The 23128-nt window shown below is 51.5% G+C and overlaps 2 protein-coding genes across 4 annotated transcripts; one reads left to right on the forward strand and one right to left on the reverse strand.

The window, feature by feature from the left end:
- Window positions 1–14720: 14720 nt before the first annotated feature.
- Window positions 14721–22805, reverse strand: SLC25A35 (solute carrier family 25 member 35). Of its 2 annotated transcripts, XM_004058554.4 has the most exons (5): window positions 21403–22382; window positions 19480–19545; window positions 18291–18443; window positions 17800–17934; window positions 14721–17636 (listed from the first exon to the last, which is right to left on the reverse strand). In XM_004058554.4, exons 1-5 carry the CDS (start codon window positions 21775–21777, stop codon window positions 17463–17465), a joined length of 903 nt encoding a protein of 300 aa, XP_004058602.1. In that variant the 5' UTR covers window positions 21778–22382; the 3' UTR covers window positions 14721–17462. The 2 variants fall into 2 exon arrangements, with proteins under 2 accessions (XP_004058602.1, XP_018869191.1); XM_019013646.3 differs by lacking the exon at window positions 19480–19545 and having other exon boundaries at window positions 21403–22805.
- On the forward strand, window positions 15676–17050 carry RANGRF (RAN guanine nucleotide release factor). Of its 2 annotated transcripts, none has more exons than XM_004058552.4 (5): window positions 15676–15823; window positions 15914–16030; window positions 16216–16372; window positions 16461–16546; window positions 16771–17050. In XM_004058552.4, exons 1-5 carry the CDS (start codon window positions 15747–15749, stop codon window positions 16892–16894), a joined length of 561 nt encoding a protein of 186 aa, XP_004058600.1. In that variant the 5' UTR covers window positions 15676–15746; the 3' UTR covers window positions 16895–17050. The 2 variants fall into 2 exon arrangements, with proteins under 2 accessions (XP_004058600.1, XP_055223429.1); XM_055367454.2 differs by lacking the exon at window positions 16771–17050 and adding an exon at window positions 16705–16770.
- Window positions 22806–23128: the final 323 nt, after the last annotated feature.

Here is a 23128-nt window from a genome sequence, read left to right on the forward strand (position 1 = left end):
ATCATGAGGTCAGGAGATTGAGACCATCTTGGCTAACACAGTGAAACCCCGTCTCTACTAAAAGTACAAAAAAAATTAGCCAGGCGAGGTGGTGGGCACCTGTAGTCCCAGCTACTCGGGAGGCTGAGGCAGGAGAATGGCGTGAACCCAGGAGGTGGAGCTTGCAGTGAGCGGACGTTGTGCCACTGCACTCCAGCCTAGGCGACAGAGCGAGACTGTGTCTCAAAAAAAAAAAAAAAAGAAATAGAATGTTCCAGTATTTTAGCTGGGGTTGTGGCTGCTGAAAATAAAGATGACATCTCCCAGCTTCCCTCCCAGTTATGATTAAATTGTGGCCAATGGTAGAGAGAATGATGTATACAATTTGCAAGTGTTCTTACAAGAAGGGTACATTTTTCCCTTTATCCATTCTTGCTTCCTATTGTTTGGAATGCAGACACGACAGCTGGAAGTTCAGTAGCCATACTGAAGTAGCTTTGGGAATTGGTACCATGCAGAGCAACAAGATAAGAGGAAGGCTCTTCCTCTTATCTACTTGGGAGGCTAAGGTGGGAGGATCACTTGAGCCCAGGTGGTTGAGGCTGCAGTGAACTGTGAGCATACCACTGCACTCCAGCCTGGGCAACAGAGCCAGACCCTGTCTCAAAAAAGAAAAAAAGATCAAAGGAGACTGGTTCTTCCAACACTGAGGAGTGCCATGAGGACAAGATAACACTGAATGTCTTGAGTGTAGGAAATGAACTTGTGTCTTGGTTTTTGCTTTTGTTTTTCACTGAGACAGAGTCTCTTGCTCTGTCTCCCGGGCTGGAGTACTGGAGTACAGTGGTGTGATCTCGGCTTGCTGCAACCTCTGCCTCCTGGGTTTAAGCGATCCTCCCACCCCAGCCTTCTGAGTAGCTGGGATTACAGGCACGTGCCACCATGCCCAGCTAATTTTTGTATTTTTAGTAGAGACGGGGTTTCGCCATGTTGGCCAGGCTGTTCTTGAACTCCTGACCTGAAGTGATCTGCCTGCCTCCGTCTCCCACAGTGCTGGGATTATAGGCATAAACCAAAGCGCCAGCCTATCTTGTTTAAGCACTATTAATTTTGGTGTTTTCCATCCCTTGTAACTAAACCTTACCCTATTCAACCACTCCTAACTCCCTCTCATTCTTTAAGGGTATTAGGCCCTGGTTCCCTGTCTTGTGCTTCACTTCAGCCCCTTCTGTTATCCTGTATCCATGTCGGTGACCATCCAACACTCTGAACTTTTCTACAATGACCTTCATTCCACCTCAGCTAACTATCCCACTTGGATTTTATCACCTAGGATCGGCTCTATCTCCAAACTTATTTATTCAGGCGTCCTGTTTCCAACCATAAGGCTCTATCTCCAAACTTATTTATGCAGGTGTCCTGTTTCCTTCCAACTTTTTTTCTTTTTGAGATGGAGTCTCACTCTGTCGCCCAGACTGGAGGGCAGTGGTGCGATCTCAGCTCACTGCAACCTCCACCTCCTGGGTTCAAGCGATTCTCCTGCCTCAGCCTCCCAAGTAGCTGGGATTACAGGCATGTGCCACCATACCTGGCTAGTTTTTGTATTTTTAGTAGAGATGGGGTTTCACCATGTTGGCCAGGATGGTCTCAAACTCCTGACCTCAAGTGATCTACCCACCTTGGCCTCCCAAAGTGCTGGGATGACAGGCATGAGCCACCATGCCTGGCCCTTTCCTTCCGTCTTTCTTCTTTATCCACAATACTCCGAGATTTCAAAGTAATTAGGACCTCCAGTGCAATAATTACTTTACCCCAATCCATTGCTCCTTTTCTTCCCTCCTTATCCAGCTTCCAGTAACAGCCTTTCCAAAGCCCCTTCACTTGAGCTATGACCTTTTCATCATACCCATTTGGCAAACTCCCAACCTACCTGCTTTCTCTGAGAAAGCCAGACAGAGCAGGTTCTCTCATAAGTTCATCATTAACCACGTATGGGGAAACAGGGAATGGGAAGGAAAAATGGAGATGAAAAGTTAATAAGAAAGTGCCCAAGTGGGCCTTTGATGATACAATGTGCCATGAACCAAGGGTCATGATGACCTTAGTTCTCTAAACCTGAGGTCTAAAAGCAAAAACAATTTACAACAACATACACACCTAGTGATCAAGTCCTTCCTTTGGGTTTCAGCTGGATCAATAGCGCTGCTCAAATCCTTTGTGAGAGGTTATTTCAGTAGCACCACATACCTCCCTTTTCAGCCCAAGTCTCTGTTGTACTTTATTTTTCACCATTGCAATCAATGAACTGTGAACTGTTTTTATTTATTTAGAGATGGAGTCTAGCTCTGTTGCCCAGGCTGTAGTGCACTAGTGTGATCTCAGCTCACCACAACCTCCACCTCCCGGGTTCAAGCAATTCTCCTGCCTCAGCCTCCCGAGTAGCTGGGACTACAGACACGTGCCACCATGTCTGGCTAATTTTTATATTTTTATTTATTTTATTTTATTTTATTATTTTTGAGAGGGAGTCTCTGTCGCCCAGGCTGGAGTGCAGTGGTGCAATAATTTTTATATTTTTAGTAGAGACAGTTTCGCCATGTTGACCAGGATGGTCTTGAACTCCTGACCCCGTGATCTGCCCGCCTCGGCCTCCCAAAGTGCTGGGATTACGGGCGTGAGCTACTGTGCCCGGCCTGAATTGTTTCTTTGATCAAAGATCTGTCTCCCTGTTAGTGTGTAAGTTCCATGGATAGGAGACCCATTTTTGCTCCCCACCATGTCCTAATACCTAGCACAGTGCCTGGCACCTAGTAGGTGCTCAATAAATATATGCTGAACAAATTAATACATATGAATGTTAAAATTAGTAAGTATTGACATACATTTTTTTCCCTTAATACAAGAGTGAATTAGTGGATTGGGTTCATGGGTGCTTGGACTTTGTACATCCTCTCAAGCATTTCCCCTTTTTACCTCATTTGTCCGGTTAAAGTCACGAGTTCTTGTTATCAGGTCAAATGAAGGGGACTGGCCCTGTGTAAGTGGAAAGACAGGGAGAACCAGTAAGTCTCTTTTCTTTCTTGAGATGGAGTCTCACTCAGCTGCCCAGGGTGGAACGCAGTGGCGCGATCTAGGCTCACTGCAACCTCAGTCCCTCAGGTTCAAGCAATTCTCCTGCCTCAGCCTCCCAAGTAGCTGGGATTACAGGCGCAGGCCACCACGCCTGGCTAATTTTTGTATTTTTAGTAGAGACGGGGTTTCACCATGTTGGCCAGGATGGTTTCCATCTCTTGACCTTGTGATCCACCCGCCTCGGCCTCCCAAAGTGCTGAGATTACAGGTGTGAGCCACTGCGCCCAGCCTCTTTTCTTGCTTGGTTTAACATGTTTTCTTTTCTTTTTTTTTTTTTTCCGCTTAGTTTAACATTTGCCTGGCAACCAACAGGGCCCTTCAGTTGCACAGAAAAAGACACAGCACTGAACTAAGCACACATTACCATCATCCTCAGTTGCTAGAAGGAGCACTACTGGCTGGGGTGGCAGCAGGCAGGGGCTAAGCACAGAGAAGGAGTGTGAGTGAGAGCATCCAGATGGGACCACCTGGTAGGGGCCAACTGTTTTAGAGAGGCTTCCCGCCAGGGCACCCTCTGCTCTCCAACAGGGCAGCCCACCAAGGGACTTCATTCTGAACTGTGTCTGGGACACTGCTCAAACTAGAACATAGATAATGGAGAAAGACTGGAAAGAAGAGGGGTGGGCATCAGTCAGTGGTGAGCCTGGTGAAGGAATGTCTCCCACGGCAGCTGGGTGGTCAGTATCCTGGGGCCTGGCTAGCAGCGTGCTCCCAGCACCTGCTGTATGTAAGACCCTGTGGTGGTGGAAACCAAACAAACCTTCTGTCACTGGACACTTGGGGGTGGCAAACAGCCAGATGGTAGAGACCGGAGACCTGCTGCAGTGGAGCCTGGGTCTTGGCATCTTGTGGGGCTTCAGGAAACCTTTCCATGTGAGCAGCCCACTAGGAACGCCTGCGACATTGGGCCATCCTCCCTCAAGCAGGAAGGGCTTTGTGCAGCTCCCTCTGCCTGGTCAGGCTGGAGGGGCAGCCTGTGACTACAGAATGAGACAAAACACTGTCAAACAGCCCTGCCCATACTGTCACTCAGGGAACAACATTGTCAAGGGCCTCCTCCTGAGGGACACACATGAGGGAGATCGACTTGGAACAAGTGACTTCAATCCAGTGCCTTTTAGGGGAAGCTCAGGGTGCCGTGGAGCTCATAGCAGGGGATGTGGCCCAGACTTTTGGGATCAGGGAAGGATTCTCGGAGTGAGCTGAGACCTGAAGGACGAGTAGCAGTTTGTTACATGAAGGTGAGTGGCACTCTAGAAAAACAACAATATTTGCAAAGCCTCAGAGGCAAGAGACATGGTAAGGAGCTAAACAAAGGTGAGTAAGTCTGTCTGGAACATCAAGTATAATATAACTGGGAAACAGGACAGGCAAAATCGAAGGGCTAACAGAACAGGAATCTGGACTTGATTCTAAGAGCAACAGAAGGCATTTGGAGGGGTTTATACAGCAGATAGACATGAGCGGGTCTGCATTTTTGAGAAATCACTCTGAGAGGAGGGAGGCAGGAGAGAACATGGGAGTCCACGGAGAAAGCTACACAGTCTCCAGGCAGAAACAGTGCTAGCTCGGACTACGGTAGTGGCAGTGGAAATGGCGAGAAGTGGAAGGATTCCAGGGCTATTAGGAGATAGAATCACCATGAATGGCCAGGTGCGGTGGCTCACGCCTGTAATCCCAGCACTTTGGGAGGCTGAGGTGGGCAGATCACAAGGTCAGGAGTTCGAGACCAGCCCGGCTAACATGGCAAAACTCCATCTCTACTAAAAATATAAAAATTAGCGGGGTGTGGTGGTGCACGCCTGTAATCCCAGCTGCTCAGGAGGCTGAGGCAGGAGAATTGCTTGAACCTAGGAGCCAGAGGTTGCAGTGAGCTGAGATCACACCACTGCACTCCAGCTTGGGCCACAGAGCGAGACTCTGTCTTAGGGGTGGGGGTGGGGGGAGGAATCACCACAAACTGGGTGTTGGGGAAGAGAGATGGGGAGAGAGGAGCCAGTGATGATGCCCATGCTTCTTGCTTGAACCACTGGGTAGATAATGTCATTACCTGTGATAGGGACATGTCTGGGAGGAAGATGATGTGCTTTGCTTACGATGTGTTCAGTTTGAAATGTCAATGAGACATGTAGGTGGAGGCATCCAGGAGGTGGTCAGAAGAGATCTGGGATGGAGATGAATATTTGGGAAGCACTGGTATGTGGATGGGTAAGGTTATCTAGGGGGAGTGTGCAGGGCCTGGTAGCCCAACACTGAAGGGGTTGACAGAAAAAGAGGAAGCTGAGAAGGAATGGCCACGACTAACCCAACAGTCTAACCAGTTGAGCGGCTTCCCACTGCCCGGCGATCCAAGGCAACAAGAGAGATTAGGAAGCAGGCCTGTTCACCACAACTCCTCTCCCCTAGATCATTGCCAAACGCAGTACAACGGCCCTCCCCACTCCCAAACATCTCACCTGTGGAAAGTTACAGGGAAGTGGCCTTGGCTAAATCAAGCAGATGGAAAGAGCTAAATTAGGCCGGGTACGGTGGCTCATGCCTGTAATCCCAGCACTTTGGGAGGCCGAGGAAGGCGGATCACCCGAGGTCGGGAGTTTGAAACCAGCCTGACCAACATGGAGAAACCTCGTCTCTACTAAAAACACAAAATTATCCGGGCATGGTGGCACATGCTTGTAATCCCAGCTACTCAGAAAGGCTGAGGCAGGAGAATCACTTGAACCCAGGAGGCAGAGGTTGTGGTGAGCTGAGATGGAGCCATTGCATTCCAGCCTAAGCAACAAGAGTGAAAAAAAAAAAAAGAAAAAAGCTAAATTATGTGTCTCAAAAAAAAAAAAAGAAAGAAAAGAGCTAAATTATGTGGTGCTTTGGAAGCTGGGACCACATGGACTCTTAAGAGGGATGGCACCTTCTAAGAGGTTCCAAGGGCAGAAACAAGGGGCAGTTCCACTGGGTTTCAGACACAGAGATCCCAGCCTGGATTGTCGTGAAGGATGAAGCTGCTCCATCTTGGATGCTGATCCGCCATGTTGTCCTCTGGTTAACCCCTGTTCTGGAATGCCTCCTCTAAGATTGCCACTTTATCTACTGTGACCTTAAATCCTGCTCTTAGGTAGATTCACATAGCATTCTGCGCCTTTCCCTGAGGGGTTGACTTCAGTGGTGCCACACATTTCTACTGAGGCATGTGTACCTTTCCCATCAGGTATATCAGCCCTGGGACTCAGGGATAACTGACTGACGGCTGCCTGGCTTCTGTTTCTAAGTTGCTATTAAATGTTTCTTTCTGAGAAACTGGATACATCAGTCTCCCTCTTTTTTTTTTTGAGATGGAGTCTTGCTCTGTCACCCAGGTTGGAGTGTAGTGGTGGCACTCTCTCAGCTCACTGCCACCTCTGCCTCCTGGGTTCAAGTGATTCTTCTGCCTCCCGAGTAGCTGGGACTACAGGAGCACACCACCACACCTGGCTACTTTTGTATTTTTAGTAGAGATGGGGTTTCACCATGTTGGCCAGGCTGGTCTTGAACTCCTGACTTCAGGTAATCTGCCAGCCTTGGCCTCCCAAAGTGCTGGGATTATAGGCGTGAGCCACCATGCCTGGCCTCAGTCTCTTTCTTCAGCCTCTCAGCTCCCTTGGCCTTTGGGTAGGTTTGCATAGACTGGTTGTAGATGTGGAAAGTCCTCCTTCCCTTGTGCCTGTTGTGCCTCTGTCTCCGCAGGAGGCCCATAGGATTCTGAAGAGCTGTGATGGGAGCCCTGCCTCGGCTCTCCATCAGACTCAGGACAGGCCACCAGGGTTGCTATCCATCACCACACACCACCTCTCCCGTTTGACAGTGTCCAAGTTGCCTCCTCCTCCCACTTCTGGAATATGTGTTGAGAGACAGCAGTGAGATGCAGGAGGGCGTGTGTCTGTGGAGAAGTCAAAACTAAAGGTTGCCAGAATCTAGTTGGAAAAATACGTCCCTTGTTCCTGGTTGGGAGAGCAGTGGGTTCATGTGCTGTTAGCCGGCTCCAGGCACAGAGTCCTTATGGAGAAATGTACGGAGCACTGGCATATGGATGGTGGTCCCCGCTGCACTGGCACTGATGATCTTATGCTGAAAAGGGATGCATGACAGAATCAGAGGAATTGGACTCCATTGTAGGGAACTAGGGGACAGAGGATAAAGTGCCCAATCTCGTGACTTAGCAGCAGCAAAGAAGAGAGGCCTTCTTTCCTCTTTGCCCTACTTACAACCCAAACCCTCCAACTCTGTCTTTCTGTCATTGGTGTCTCCATTCTTTTTTTTTTTTTTTTTTTTTTTTTTTTTGAGGCAGAGTCTTGTTTGGTTGCCCAGGCTGGAGTGCAGTGGCATGATCTCAGCTCACTGCAACCTCCGCCTCCCGGGTTCAAGTGATTCTCCTGTCTCAGCCTCTTGAGTAGCTGGGATTACAGGTGTGCGCCACCACACCTGGCTCATTTTTGTATTTTTAGTAGAGACGGGGTTTCACCATATTGGTCTTGAACTCCCGACCTCGTGATCCGCCTGCCTCAGCCTCCCAAAGTGCTGGGATTACAGGCGTAAGCCACCCGGCTGGTGTCTCCATTCTTCTTGACCAGGCTTCCATCTTGGAACCTGCTCTACATTTTTCCCCTCCACCTTGTGCATTGTCCCATATTATTGTTTTCCTTCTGCATTGCTCATCCTGGCTTCATCTCTCCCTCTCCTAACTGTAACAGCTTAGCACAGACTCTCATCCCTCCACACACACTATACAAGTCTGGTGCTGACCACCCAGAGTTAGTGTCAGATCCCTCAAGTAAAGGTCTGAGTCTTCCACAAGACTCCCCTCATTTCAGACACTAGTCACAAATCTCAGGCGTCCCCAAGTCAGCCACACTTTGCCTGACTGGCTTTATGTTCAGAAGTTCCCACAATCCCCACAGGCTCAATAATTCACCAGAAGGACTCACAGAACTCAGAGAAGCACTATACTTATGATTGTGGCATTATGGTTTTATTATAAAGAATATGCATTGGTGTCCAGGCACGGTGGCTCACGCCTGTAATCCCAGCATTTTGACAGGCCGAGGCAAGCAGATCACCTGAGGTCAGGAGTTCAAGACCAGCTTGGACAACATGGCAAAACCCCATCTCTACTAAAAATACAAAAATTAGGCCGGGCGCGGTGGCTCACGCCTGTAATCCCAGCACTTTGGGAGGCCGAGGCGGGCGGATCACCTGAGGTCAGGAGTTCGAGACCAGGCTCAACGTGGAGAAACCCCGTCTCTACTAAAAATACAAAATTTGCCAGGCATGGTGGTGCATGCCTGTAATCCCAGCTACTCGGGAGGCTGAGGCAGGCGAATCACCTGAGGTTGGGAGTTCAAGATCAGCTTGACCAACATGGAGAAACCCCGTCTCTACTAAAACTAAAAAAAAATTAGCTAGGCGTGGTGGTGCATGCCTGTAATTCCAGGTACTCAGGAGGCTGAGGCAGGAGAATCGCTTGAACTTGGGAGGCGGAGGTTGTGGTGAGCTGAGATTGTGCCATTGCACTCCAGCCTGGGCAACAAGAGCAAAACTCCGTCTCAAAAAAAAAGAGAAAGAAAAGAGATGGAGTCTTGTTCTGTCATCCAGGCTGGAGTGTAGTGGTGTAATCATAGTTCACTGCAACCTCAAACTCCTGGACTCAAGCGATCCTCCTGCTTCAGCTTCCCTGGGACTACAGGTGTGCATACCACCATGCCCAGCTAATTATTTAAATTTTTGGTTGAGATGGGGTCTGGCTACATTGCCCAGGCTGGTCTCGAATTCCTGGGCTCAAGTGATCCTCCCACCTTAACCTCCCAAAGTGTTGGGATTACAGGCTGAGCCACTACGCCTGGCCCAGTCAAGTTCTTTATTGTACAACATCTTTTAAAAGGGCCTAACTGGTAAATAACCTATCTCTTAACTGCCATCCAATAAATACAGGCCAGGCCCTGTACAAGTCAGTGGAAAGTTGATGGTGAAAAGACAGACATGGACCCCTCTCTCCTGGTGCTTAGTGTGTTATACAGTGAGGCGCCTGCAGTGGTGACAGGAGCACAGCAGCACAGCAGGAGCCAGCAGTTAATCCACAAATGTTTTCTGGAGATCTGAGGATGAGCTAGCTAGGGAAGAAGGGGGGAAGAAAGTTCTAGGCAGAGGGCATCACATGTGCAAATGCCCAGAGGCATGAAAGAGGTTGACTCAGTCAAGGGATTGAAGAAAGTTCAGTGTCTATAAGGAGAAACAGACTATAAGGGGAAAACGGCAGGGCGCAGTGGCTCACACCTGTAATCCCAGCACTTTGGGAGGCTAAGGCAGGTGGATCATCTGAGGTCAGGAGTTGGAGACCAACCTGGCCAACATGGTGAAACCCCATCTCTACTAAAAATACAAAAATTAGCCAGGAGTGGTGGCACATGCCAGTAATCCCAGCTACTCGGGAGGCTGAGGCAGGAAAATCACTTGAACCCGGGAGGTGGAGGTTGCAGTGAGCCAAGATCATGCCACTGCACTCCAGCCTGGGCGACAGAGCGAGACTCCGTCTCAAAACATAAAAGAAAAAAAAAAAGACTATAAGGGGAAAATGATGGGATATGGGGCTGAAAAGTTGCAGGGAAAGGACTGAGTGACAGGTATAGAATTGCTCCAAACACGAGGACACACTGGTCTTCCTCAGACACTAACTTCGTTATAGCAGGCCTTTGTGTATTGTGTATCTACTGTGGCTACCACTGATTGCCAGACAATCCTAAGCATCTCCCCAAGGCAGGTTTCTCAGCCGGGGACTAAGCAGGGGCACAAACTAGATCTCATTACAGGATATGAACTGTAGCACGCCCTAGCTCTTCCTGTTCAGGCTGAAGGCCCAGAAAGAAGGGCCATGTTTTACTCACTTTTAGACCCTCTCCTAAAGCCTAGTACAGGGCTAAATACACAAAATACTTCATAGCTGGGTTTCTTAGTCTTTAGTCAATGAGCTTGGATAAAAATTTCATCTTTCTTTTTCCTTTCTTTTTTTTTTTTTTTGAGACGGAGTTTAGCTCTTGTTGCCCAGGCTGGAGTGCAATGGCGTGATCTTGGCTCACTGTAAACTCTGCCTCTCGGTTCAAGTGATTCTCCTGCCTCAGCCTCCCAGGTAGCTGCGATTACAGGTGTGCGCCACCATACCCGGCTAATTTTGTATTTTTAGTTGAGACAGGGTTTCGCCATGTTGGTCAGGCTGGTCTCAAACTCCTGACCTCAAGTGATCCACCTGCCTCAGCCTCCCAAAATGCTGGGATTACAGGCTTGAGCCGCTGCACCCAGCCCATCTTTATTTTCAATATGTATGATATTTTGAGACAGGGTCTCCCTCTGTCACCCAGGCTAGAGTGCAGTGGCATCTCGGCTCACCGCAGCCTCAACCTCCCGGCTCAAGCCATCCTCCCACCTCAGCCTCCCAAGTAGCTGATACTACAGGTGTGTACCACCACTCCTGGCTTTTTTTTTTTTTTTGAGACAGGGTCTCCCTCTGTCACACAGGCTGGAGTGCAGTGGCATGATGTCGACTCACTGCAGCCTCAAGCTCCCAGGCTGAAGCAATCCTCCCGCCTCAGCCTCCCCAGTAGCTGGGAGGTGCGAGTCACTATGCCCAGCTAATTTTTGTATTTTTTTGGTAGAGTTGGTGTTCTGCCATGTTGCGCAGCCTAGTCTCGAACTTCTGGGCTCAAGCAGTCCTCCCTCCTGGGCCTCCTACGGTGTTAGGATCACAGGGGTGAGCCACTGCGTACAGCCATGTTTTCAGCAACCTTTTAACTGAAATTTAGCATTTCCTTTCACTGTGAATTTAGGTAACAAACCACAGTAGTATTAGCAGTATCTGTGGTTTCATCTTAATAGCAGTTACAGATATGCTTACTTTAGAATGGCTGTGGATATCTTGAACCATAATTTGTATGCATTGCTAGTTTTTTATTGCGTTTATTAGAGACTGCTGCTAGATCTAGTTAATATGATAACAAAGAAGTAGACTTGTACTCTATCAAATATCTGGGTTTAATTTTCTTTTTTATTTTTTGAGAAACAGTCTGGCTCTGTTGACCAGGCTGGAGTGCAATGGCGTGATCTTGGCTCATTACAACCTCTGCCTCCCAGGCTCAAGTCATCCTCCCACCTTGGCCTCCCAAGTAGCTGGCACTACAGGCATATGCCACCATGCCTGGCTAATTTTTTTTTTTTTTTTTTGGTAATAGAGACAGAGTCTCACTTTGTTTTCCAGGCTGGTCTCAAACTCCTGAGCTCAAGCAATCTGCCCACCTAGGCCTCTCAAAGTGCTAGGATTACAGGCGTGAGCCACCGCACCTGGCCCATGCCTGTAATCTCTGAGAGTCCAAGGTGGGAGGATGGCTTAAGCCCAGGAGGTTGAGGCTGCAGTGAGCTGTTATCATGCCACTGCACTCCAGCCTGGGTGACAGAATAAGACCCTGTCTCAAAAACACAGAAGAAATAAAAATAATAATAACATTACACCGAATAGGGGATCATGGGCTTCACAAAACTGCCAAAGCAGTCCACAGTAGAAAAAAGGATGAAAACCCCTGCTTAATAGAAATATTCATTGTCCTAACTCTTCTCAAAGGAATGCTTGACTTTGGGTGTGGTGTTGTCTCTCTGATCTGAGTCCATCTCTTGGTGCCCTAAAGGGGAGAGTCTCTGGGACTCTTGTCCCCAAAGCAAACAACTGCATCAACTGCATGCAGGGCATTGGATAAGTGAATGTCCCAGGTGTAGAGAATCAATCAGTTGCAGGCCTACTTGCAACCAGTGGGCTGAGAGCCAGCCATACCCTCACAGTCGCCTGAGAAAAGTGGCTGCTGGCCATCTCTCTACTGAGATTTGTCCCCTGATACTTATCATCCTAGCAACAGCCAGCTGGACCAGAGATCTCCCTTGTGTTTGGGTGGTGGCCTGAGGAGTGGCCAGGCAGGAGAGCTGGCCAAATAGGTACTTTCAGATTGAATAACAACTAATCGACCCAATTGGATCCTGTCCCTTGGGAAGTTGGAATTTGAACACTTGAGGGAGTCGACAGGTGGCAGGGCCAGCAGAATTGACAGGCACACAAAAAAAAAGTAAAGGGAGAAGGGGAAGTGGAGCCAAGCGTGGGGATTTGCCAAGTGAGGGTGGCCTTCCACCCCATTCATTCAGAGGAGGTCCGGCTGAGCAGCTCCCAAGAGCCCACAGAATTGTGGAGGGCCAGGGGTCCCCAGCTGCGCAGGGCTCATGGTAGAACAGAGACAGGCCAGACACCCAAAATGAGGAAGTTGAGGGGGCTTTTTTCTCAGCCTTCCTGACCTAGCGTGACCTCCTCTGGGCCCATGTAACAGGCCTCCACACCCCCTTATGCCTGGTGCAGGCACCCTGTTAACTTCTATGTCCCTGTAGGTCCCTTTCCAAGGACTCTACCTGCTTGACTGCTCCCAAAGCAGCCAGAGCCAGTATTGCCCCTGGTGGGGAATGGAGCTGGAGAGCAGGCTGGCAGCAAGGAAGAGAGAGGGACAGAGAGGTCTGCCACTCATTATCCCAGAGAAGCATCATGGGGTGAACTCCTCTGACCTGGCTCCTTTTGTTTCCCATGGCTGGGCTCCTTCTTTCCCTCTAGAGCCTGTAACGCCCCCGCTCTGTCAAATTCCTCATACAGCAAACTTATTCTACTCTCTTTACCCAGAAATAGGTCAGACTCAACTACATCCATATCTGATTTCTTCCTTTGTTTTTTTTTTTTTTTTTTTGTATGTTTACTAGAGACAGGGTTTGACCATGTTGGCCAGGCTGGTCTGGAACTCCTGATCTCAGGTGATCCACCCACCTGGGCCTCCCAAAGTGCTGGGATTACAGGCATGAGCCACTGCACCTGGCCCATATCTCGTTTCTTCCTAACAGCATTTTATTTCATTTTTGAGACGGAGTCTTGCTCTGTCGCCCAGGCTGGAGTACAGTGGCGCAATCTTGGCTCACCGCAGCCTCCACCTCCTGGGTTCAAGCAATTCTCCTGCCTTAGCCTCCCTAGTAACTGGGATTACAGGTGCCCGCCACCACGCTTGGCTCATTTTTGTGTTTTTAGTAGAGATGGGGTTTCATTATGTTGGCCAGGCTAGTCTCGAACTCGTGATCACAAGTGATCCGCCCGCCTTGGCCTCCCAAAATGCTGGGATTACAGGTGTGAGCCACGGCGCCTGGCCCCCCAACAGCATTTTAGAGATGAGGAAATGAGACTCAGAGAGGAGTCTGATGGCTATAGTAAGAAATGAGGAGTCAAGCTCCTTAGTGTGCGCTACAAAAACCCTGCACACCTGACCGTGTTTGCAGCTCCCTGCCACCCATTCCCATCCTACCCTCCCTTGCCAAACAGATACACTTGCTTTCTCCAAAATATGCCCTCTCATCTCCAAGTTTTTGCTCCTGATGTTCTCCCAGCTAGAATACCCCTAGGATGTCCTACTGAATTCTGAGTCAAACTTTAAGATTCAAAGTATGGGCCAGGCATGGTGGCGCATGCCTATAATCCCATCACTTTGGGAGGCCAAGGCAGGAGGATCACTTGAGACCAGAAGTCCGAGACCAGCCTGGGCAACACAGTGAGACTCCATCCCTAAAAAAAAAAAACACACACACACACAAAAATGACCGGAGCATGGTGGTGCATGCCTGTAGTCCCAGCTACTCAGGAGGCTGAGGCAGGAGGACGGCTTGAGCCCACAAGGTTGAGGCTGCAGTGAGCTATGACTGCACCACTACAGTCTAGTCTTGGCAACAGTGAGACTGCCTCTCAAAAAAAAAAAAAAAAAAAAAAGACTCAAAGTGTGCTCCACTGTTCCTTCAGTGAGGCATCAGGGGCTGTGTCCTAAATGTCTTTGTATCTCCAGCCCTTCACATAGGGCCTGGCAAGGTAAGAGACCAATAAATATGCACCCTTTGGCTTCATTTCACTAAGTCATTAGGGTCCAGAGGTATGGTCAGCACTTGGAACCCTGTGGAATGGCCTCAAGATCAGAGTCCTCTTGCCCAATTCTTGGCTGGGAAGTAGGTGACATCTAGAATCCATGAGGGTATGGGTTATCTCCTGGGTTCCAGACATTTGCATTGAGTTTATTCAATCACTTAACAATATATATTAGGTCTGGGCTGGGCACGGTGGCTCACGCCTGTAATAATCCCAGCACTTTGGGAGGCCGAGGCAGGCGGATCACCTGAGGTCGGAAGTTCAAGACTCACCTGACCAACATGGAGAAACTCCATCTCTACTAAAAATACAAAATTAGCTGGGTGTGGTGGTGCATGCCTGTAATCCAGCTACTTGGGAGGCTGGGGCAGGAGAACAGCTTGAACCCAGGAGGCGGAGGTTGCAGTGAGCCAAGATCATGCCATTGCACTCCAGCCTGGGCAACAAGAGTGAAACTCCATCTCAAAAACAAAACAAAACAAAAAAACCCAATATATATCAGGTCTGTTATGCTCTAAACACCGTGCCAGGTGCTGGGGATCAAAGATGAATAGAGAAATGAACTGAAATGATATAGTGAAGTTAAAACTTAAAGAACACAACAAATCTGTAAAAGACAAACAAAAGAGGGTTTAATCTGTGCTTCTGTCCAGGTGTGCGGAGCTGGGGGTGGGGTTGCACCTGCCTGGGAGCATTCCCAAGGCAAATAGTTGAGAGGAATTAGATTTCTAATACCCAGGATGGCTCTCACTTTCAGGAAGGTGTGAGACCTGAATCCTAACCTGGACGCATTGTTCCCCTAATTCCCAGCAGCAGATCTATGAATTAGCGGTCTGGGTGGCAGCCCATTCGTCGTTCAGAGGCCCAGAACACCGTGAAACTATACTTTCCTGACTCAAGAGACCCTACCTAGACGTGGGCCCCTTTGACGAGCACCTGCCCCTCAGGAGGGTCTCAGGCGACTTTCTTGGAAGGTGTGACCACTTGAAAAGGACGAGGAGGCCAGGCGCTGTGGCTCTCGCCTGTAATTCCAGCACTTAGGGAGCCGAGGCGGGAGGATCGCTTGAGTCCAGGAATTTGAGGCCAGCCTGGGCAAGATGGGGAGACACTCCCCACCCCGCCCCATTTCTACAAGTAATTAAAAATTTAGCTGGGCGTGGTGGCGGGAGCAGGAGCCACTCAAGAGGCTGAGGCAGGAGTATCACTTGAGTCCTGGAGGTGGAGACTGCAGTGAGCCGTGATCGCGCCACTGCATTACAGCCTGGGCGACACAGCGAGACCTGTCAATCAATCAATCAATCAATCAATCAAGAGGAGGCTGGCGGGAGCATGCTCGTGACCACCGGGGGCGACACAGACCCTAACCCTAAGTCCAACCCCAAGGCAGACCCCACCGTCCCGCCAGGCGCCCTCCTAAGAGAGCGGCTTCCGGAGCAAAGCCGCTGACCCCCGCCCCCAGGGTCTTGGCGCCGATTGGCCAGCGAGAGCGCAGGGCGGAGCCAAATCTTAAAGGATCCGGGAGCTAAGCCAGACCCGGGTGGCGGTGGCAGCTGCGAAACCCAGGGAGCCGATGCCACGTGACCCAATGTGGGCTTCTTTTAAACCTTTCTAATGCCCATAACCCAGCCTCAGACCCATGGAGCCCACGACAGACTGCCCGCTGTTCGGGGGCGCCTTTTCCGCCATCCTCCCCATGGGGGCCATTGACGTAAGGTGAGAAGGCCGGGACGCCCAGGGGCGGCTGACTGGGTGGGTTGTGGGAAGAGACCGGGGTCAACCAGGGTCTGCCTCGCCTCACTCCAGCGACCTCCGACCGGTCCCGGACAATCAAGAAGTTTTCTGCCATCCCGTGACGGACCAGAGCCTGATAGTGGAACTTCTCGAGCTGCAGGCCCACGTGCGGGGCGAAGCGGCTGCGCGGTGAGGGAATGGCCCCCGGCTGGCCAATGGCAGGGGCGGGGTCGGACCAGTGGGCGGGGCCCGCGGCCGACGGTTAATCCGGGCGGTGAGACCACGCACGGGCCGGGAGCCAGGCCTGCAACTTAAAGATGCTCCCGGGGAGACGACCAGAGATGTCCCTTCCTGACCCCGCTTCCCTACTCCAGGTACCATTTTGAGGATGTTGGTGGCGTGCAGGGGGCTAGGGCTGTCCATGTGGAGTCTGTTCAGCCTCTCAGTTTGGAGAACCTGGCCCTGAGGGGCTGCTGTCAAGAAGCCTGGGTCCTCTCTGGCAAGCAGCAGATAGCTAAGGAAAACCAGCAGGTGAGGGCCCGAGAGTGTGTAATGTCCTGGAAGGGCGGTAGCGGGGACGCAGAGATCCAGGTAAGCATCCTGACTCTGATCCCCTTAGGTAGCAAAGGACGTGACACTTCATCAGGCCTTGCTGAGGCTGCCCCAGTACCAGACTGATCTCTTGCTCACCTTCAATCAGCCCCCGTAAGGAGGAAGGAACGGGCGGGTATCTCATGACTGGGTTCCCAGGAGAATCGGGCTGGGAGGGACAGAACAGGGAGACTCACTGGTGGGATCCTCCAAGGAAGCGGGAGTGGGCCAGAGGTTTGGGGTAACTGATACCCAGGTCCTCTGGGGAACAGGAATTGGCAATTTCCAAACCTCAGGCCTGGATGATGTTCTGTCTCCATCTGTTCCCCCACCCCAAGCCCTGACAACAGGTCATCTCTTGGCCCTGAAAATCTGTCACCTGCACCCTGGAGCCTGGGTGACTTTGAACAGCTGGTGACCAGTCTGACCCTTCATGATCCCAACATCTTTGGTCCCCAGTAAAGGCGCTGAAGCACTGCATGATGTTGCTGAGAACTTGGGGACTCGGTTCTGTGAGGGGGAAAAGAGGTTGAAAAGAGGGTTTCCTCTTATTTCTTCCCTGTGCATAAACATAAGACAATCCCTCTTCAGAATAAACTTGCTTTATAATCAATATAATCTCTGTGCCTTTGAATCTAACAGGACGCCTGGGTCCCAGACGCCTGGGAATTGGGTCTCTCAATTCCCTTTGGTTCTGGAGGGAGGAGTTTAAAACTGTGCATGGGAGCAGGAGGGACTCAAGAGTGGCAGTGGTGAGAGGGAGGAAATACACTTTGGGATGACTCGTTCAGCCCTGAGAGAGGGGTGTGAGTTACCCAGGGAATGGGTAGGGAAGGTTTAAAGCAACACCCAAGGAAAGAAGGGAAACTCATCTCTTGTAGTGATTCAACCCTGAGAACAGATGGGGAGTGGGGTTGGCTGTCCCCCATGGATGGATGAAAGGTCACCTAATCAGTAGTCACCAGGACATAGTGGTGGAGGCACAAGTGGCCAACAAGTGCTCATTTGGTGGAGACTGGGAGAGCGGCTGTTATTTAGTGTCTGTGTAGTAGAGGGAGCGCAGCTGGTCCCAGAAGAAGAGGGAGAGGACTGTGTGGGGGCCGAGGCGGAAGTAGGAGGCACCTATACCCTTGTACATGCCAAAAATGCCCTCGGTCCGAGCTGTCTGCAGCAGAGCGTCCAGTATCCCCCGGTACATGAGGCCCTGAGAGTGTGTCAGAGAGGGAGGGAGAGCACAGAGAAGGAGTCTGTCAGAGCCCACCAGGGGCAGCACCTCTACAGGCTGCATTTCAGGCTATCCCACCTGCACCCGCAATCTGCCTTCCCCATCCCCTGCTTCCCGCCTGCATCCCAGAGCACTTCCTTACCTTGCCCTGTGCATCTGTGGGCTGGTTGTAGAGCCTTGTGCAGGCCACATCAAAGGGTGCCATGGCCAAGACAACTGCAATGCCACTCATCATGGCAGCCACCAGCGCCAACTTCCAGCTCTGGGGAGGAAAGATCTAAGGGGGTAGAGAGGAAGAGTGTTGTCAACCAGCCAACTATTCCACCCCAAGGACAGGACAGTCCCTGCCCTGGGGACACAGATGCTGGTAACTGGGGGAGCTTCCACTGCACCAGTTATAACAGTGCAAAAACAGTGAGAAGGAGGAAGGCCAGGGTACCCTGAAGGCTCAGGTACCCCTTCTGGGAGGAAGTGACAAGAGAACTGTGGGAAGGGTCTAAAGAGTTGACCTCCAAGCCCTCCTGCCACTCCCTCACCTGTGAATGTTGGGCACCATCCCCTCCAGGGCCTAGTGCAGCTTGCCCTCCCCTTCCCCCCTTCCAGAAACAGACCCACCCATTTCCCAGGCAGTACCTCCCACTGGCTCAGGAGGTCCTTGGTGGATGAGAAGGTGCACAGCTGGGTGGAGGAACCGACGATAACTCGGGGCAGGCCGCCCAGAGCCCCACGCCATAATCCCACCAGACCATGTTTCTGGCCAATCTCAGTTAGCGCCTGAAACGTGCCCTAGTGTGGGGAAGACCAGGGGTGGGGTTCAGACAGCCCAGCATCAGGGGCTGCCATCCTAACACTGCCAAGGATGGGTCCTTAATAGGAACCTCTTGTCCAGACAACCAGTTCAATGTGGGCTTAGAGCCAGAATGTGGGCCCTTGGTTGTCTAGCCACCCCATTGTTCCCTCCCTGGGTACCCAAGAACTGGGGCGGGATGTATGCAAGTGAGGCCATTCACTGGTCAGGAGAAACAGGGGCAGAAAATTAGAGGAACTGGAGTACATATTGGAAAGAGGCATCAGGCACGGTGGCTCACGCCTGTAATCCTAGCACTTTGGGAGGCCCAGGTGGGTGAATCACCTGAGGTCATGAGTTTGAGACCAGCTTGGCCAACATGGTGAAACCCCATCTCTATTAAAAATACAAAAATTGCCGGGTGCAGTGGCTCACGCCTGTAATCCCAGCACTTTGGGAGGCCGAGGTGGGTGGATCACAAGTTCAGGAGTTCGAGACCAGCCTGACCAACATGGTGAAACCCCATCTCTACTAAAAATACAAAAATTAGCTGGACGTGGTGGCGCATGGCTGTAATCCCAGCTACTCAAGAGGTTGCAGCAGGAGAATCACTTGAACCCGGGAGGTGGAGGTTGCAGTGAGCCAAGACCGCGCCACTGCACTCCAGCCTGGGCAACAGAGCAAGACTCTGTCTCAACAAAACAAAACAAAACAAAAAAAATTTAGCTGGGTGTGATGGTGCACGCCTGTAGTCCCAGCTACTCGGGAGGCTGAGGCAGGAGAATCGCTTGAACCCGGGAAGCGGAGGTTGCAGTGAGCCGAGATTGTGCCAATGCACTTCAGCCTGGGCAACAGAGTGAGACTCCATCTAAAAAAAGAGTAAAGAGGGTCTGGGTAGACTCCAGGGGCAAAATGGGACAGAACCAATGGGTTGAGCAGAGCAGTGGCTGGGATTGGATCTGTTGGGTGCAGGCAGAAAGCTAGGGGAAAAGAGAAAGGACGGTCAGGGACTTTGGCAGACTTGGGAACCCTCACCTGATGCTTATACTGGTGCCCTACAGCAATTTCTGAGGCTGCCTGTGCCTGCAGGTGTGTCTTCACCTGGGAACAAGAGAATATCATAGCCTGTGCCCCAGTGGCCATCCTCCTACCTCAGAACCAAATGTCTCACCCCCTCACACTTCCTCTAGGGTGTTCAGCAATGAATAGCCTCTTACTCTGATTATTGTTCTTCCTACTTAACAAACTGGTTAACAAAAAGACTCTGTCTCTAGGCTCCAGCCCCAGGGGGATGGATCTCCCAGCACTGCAAGACACCCCAACCCCTTCATATCCTCCTTCCCTTGGGGCTAGCAGTGGGGGGTGGAGTTGTTGGAGAATGGCAATATTTCCTGAGGCTGTTCATGTTAGGCAAGACCTGGTGTCCAGCCTCTCATGCTAGCTCCCATTCCCAGACTGGATCTCCAGCCACCACTTCTATCAGGCTCCCCATCAGACTCTGGGCAAAACTTGCTCTCTAGCCCCCAATCCCCACAGAGGTATCTAGCTGACTTTGGAGAGACCACTGTCCCTGAAACTCACACCCTGAGAATGAGACCAGACTGCCTCTGCTACAGGACATACTACTTCCCAGTCTCTTTTGCTCTTGGGAGCACTAAGCAGGGCCTAGTCCTAGCAATAAACAGCTGTGTGACCTTGAGTGGGTCACTTCCCCTTTCTGGGCCTCAGGCTCTTGACCCTTCACCTATACCAGATAACTCAAAGGAGCAGATGTTGAGATTGTTAATTCTGTGATGCCCAGGGTCTTCCTGATCCCTAGACTCTCAGACGTATGTTAAATTCCTTATCCTCCCCTTCACAAATCCAACCTCAATATCAACACATAATAATAAAGACAAATGCTACCAAATGCTTACTGTCTGCCAGGATTCGCACTAATGCTTTCATGTCTACCGCATTTGTCTCCCTCGATCCTCCCAATAATCACACAGAAAGGGCACTATAATTATCACCATTTTACACATGTGGCAACTGAAGCTCAACAACTAGTAATTTTCTTTCTTTTTTTTTTTTTTTTTTTTTTTTGAGACGCAGTCTCTCTCTGTGGCCCAGGCTGGAGTGCAGTGGCCGGATCTCAGCTCACTGCAAGCTCCGCCTCCTGGGTTTAGGCCATTCTCCTGCCTCAGCCTCCGGAGTAGCTGGGACTACAGGCGCCCACCACCACGCCCGGCTAATTTTTTGTATTTTTAGTAGAGACGGGGTTTCACCGTGTTAGCCAGGATGGTCTCCATCTCCTGACCTCGTGATCCGCCCGCCTCGGCCTCCCAAAGTGCTGGGATTACTGGCGTGAGCCACCGCGCCCGGCCAACAACTAGTAATTTTCAAAGCCAGGATTTTAGTTCCAGAAAGTCTGATTCCAAAGCCGATAATCTTTTTTTTTTTTTTTTTTTTTTTTTGTGAGACGGAGCCTTGCTCTGTGGCCCAGGCTGGAGTGCAGTGACCGGATCTCGGCTCGCTGCAAGCTCCGCCTCCCGGGTTCATGCCATTCTCCTGCCTCAGCCTCCCGAGTAGCTGGGACTACAGGCGCCCACCACCGCACCCGGCTAATTTTTTGTATTTTTAGTAGAGATGGGGTTTCACTGTGTTAGCCAGGATGGTCTCCATCTCCTGACCTCGTGATCCGCCCGCCTTGGCCCCCCAAAGTGCTGGGATTACAGGTGTGAACCACTGCACGCGGCCACAAAGCCCATAATCTTAATCAATACATTCAATCGTGTCCATCAGATGGGTTTGTATACGGCAGATCAGAAGACTCCGAAGCCTACCAGCACTTTCCTGATGCCTCTCCCTGCTTGCAGTGGGGCAGCACCCTGCCACCTATGCCCTTGGGAAAGACCAGCTCCTATCCTACAACGAGGATCTGCCCTGAAGGTCCCAGGCAAGAGCCCCTCTTCTTACCATGTAGATGGGGCTCCCCAAGTAGGCTCCCATGACCCCAGCCATGGCCCCAGCTGCTGCGCTGCGGGAAGGACTGTGGGTGCCTTCGGCTGTGTGCAGGTAGCCCCCAGCCTCAGCCAGCCCATAGGTGCCCAGTCGGATGCCATTCATCAGGAACTGGTATAAGAGGGCGGGGGCCAGGCCTTTCTGCAGGGCAGCAAGGCCATCCACCTTGCCGATGGTGATGAAGGCATGGAAGACATTTCGGTAGTGCCGCTGGTATGTGCCAGGGGCCTGCAGTTCTCCTTGCAACTGCATCCTGGTCTTCACCACCTCCAGGGGATTGGTGAATACACAGGCCCCGCAGGCTGCCAGGCCACTCATCAAGAAGTCCATGGTGGGATAGCTGTAGCAGGAACTGACCCAAGAGTAAGAACGTAAAAATGGGTGTCAGAAAGCGGGGTTGGAAGACAGGGGGAAGGCCTGTTTCAGCAGTACAGGTTGCAGAAGGTAAGAATTTAGATTTGCAGTCAAGGGTGTCAGGGTCAAACGTCAAGTGGTCAAACGTCAGCTGGAATTTGGGAGTCAAGAGCTGGCAAGCAGGGAAGAGACAGAAATCTAGGAGATTCTGGTGAGAAGCTTATGGCAGGACTCTCTGAGGTCAAGGAGGGGCAAAAGACAGAAGGTTGCAGGTGGGATGGCTCAGGATGGCGGGCGACGGGAGCACGGCAGTAGAGGAGGGAATTGCGGGGTTGGGAGATGGAAGCCAGGGAGGCAGGAAGAAGAAAGCCAGCAAGTGAGAGAAGAAAAGGATCCGGGAGAAGAGCCGGTGATTTCCTCGAGCCAGCAACGAGATCTGGATCCGAGAAAGAAGTCAGGACTCTGGCCAGGAATGAGCGTCCCTGAGCGTCCCCAGGTAGCCACCGGAGCTCGCAGCAGCTTCAACCCCGGGTAGCCTGCGGAGGCCAGGCCGCCAAGCTCCTGCCACTGGAGCGCGGGGCCAATGGGGAGCCTTCGAGAGCCACAACCGAGGCCCTCAGCCAATCAGCGCCGAGCCGGCTCCGCGGCCAATGGGAGGAGCTCTCGGCGCTCCCGGCGCTCCTGTCCCCGGAATCACCCGGAGGCGGTTGGAATTAACTGTCCAGGCTCCGCCACCAGCGCTTGGCCGCCGACTCCGGCTCCGGAAGGGAGGCCCGGGACGCGGCGGTTTTGTTATTGGCAGGGAAGAGACCTGGGTTCCCGATCGAACACAGAGGCCGAGCGCAGCAGTCCCCCACTGGGGTGTTGGGACCGCCCCTCGGGTGGGCGGACGGCTCCCTTCTTTAGCTTCACCCCGGGTTGTGACCGGGTGGGGTCACATAAGTTCAGGTCCACGCCCTGCTCGGTGCCGGCGCCAGGAGAGCCAGGAAGACGCGGCCCGGCTTGCGGGGGGTAGAGGGACACACCTGCTCTGCGGGACCAGTCTCCTGAGGCTGCACGGGTTGGTGCTTGGTTAATTAAATCCTTAGTCCTTAGGCTCTTTATTTTTATTTTTTATTTTTTTCGAGACGGAGTCTCGCTCTGTCGCCCAGGCTGGAGTGCAGTGGCGCGATCTTAGCTCACTGCAAGCTCCGCCTCCCGGGTTCACGCCATTCTCCTGCCTCAGCCTCCCGAGTAGCTGGGACTACAGGTGCCCGCCACCACGCCCGGCTTATTTTTTGTATTTTTAGTAGAGACCACCGTGTTAGCCAGGATGGTCTTGATCTCC

This window comes from Gorilla gorilla, chromosome 19 (assembly GCF_029281585.2).
Source record: "Gorilla gorilla gorilla isolate KB3781 chromosome 19, NHGRI_mGorGor1-v2.1_pri, whole genome shotgun sequence".
Lineage (NCBI taxonomy): Eukaryota > Metazoa > Chordata > Mammalia > Primates > Hominidae > Gorilla > Gorilla gorilla.

Bases quoted from the DNA above. Each gene is read 5' to 3' on its own strand.
- RANGRF (XM_004058552.4), top strand. From the start codon at position 15,747: ATGGAGCCCACGACAGACTGCCCGCTGTTCGGGGGCGCCTTTTCCGCC. The intron at 16,031-16,215 runs GTGAGGGAATGG...TCCCTACTCCAG, and splicing joins CGGGGCGAAGCGGCTGCGCG to GTACCATTTTGAGGATGTTG. The intron at 16,547-16,770 runs GTAAGGAGGAAG...CCCCACCCCAAG, and splicing joins CTCACCTTCAATCAGCCCCC to CCCTGACAACAGGTCATCTC.
- SLC25A35 (XM_004058554.4), bottom strand. From the start codon at position 21,777: ATGGACTTCTTGATGAGTGGCCTGGCAGCCTGCGGGGCCTGTGTATTC. The intron at 18,444-19,479 runs GTGAGGGTTCCC...TCCCCACACTAG, and splicing joins GGCACCAGTATAAGCATCAG to GGCACGTTTCAGGCGCTAAC. The intron at 17,935-18,290 runs GTACTGCCTGGG...CTACCCCCTTAG, and splicing joins ACCTCCTGAGCCAGTGGGAG to ATCTTTCCTCCCCAGAGCTG.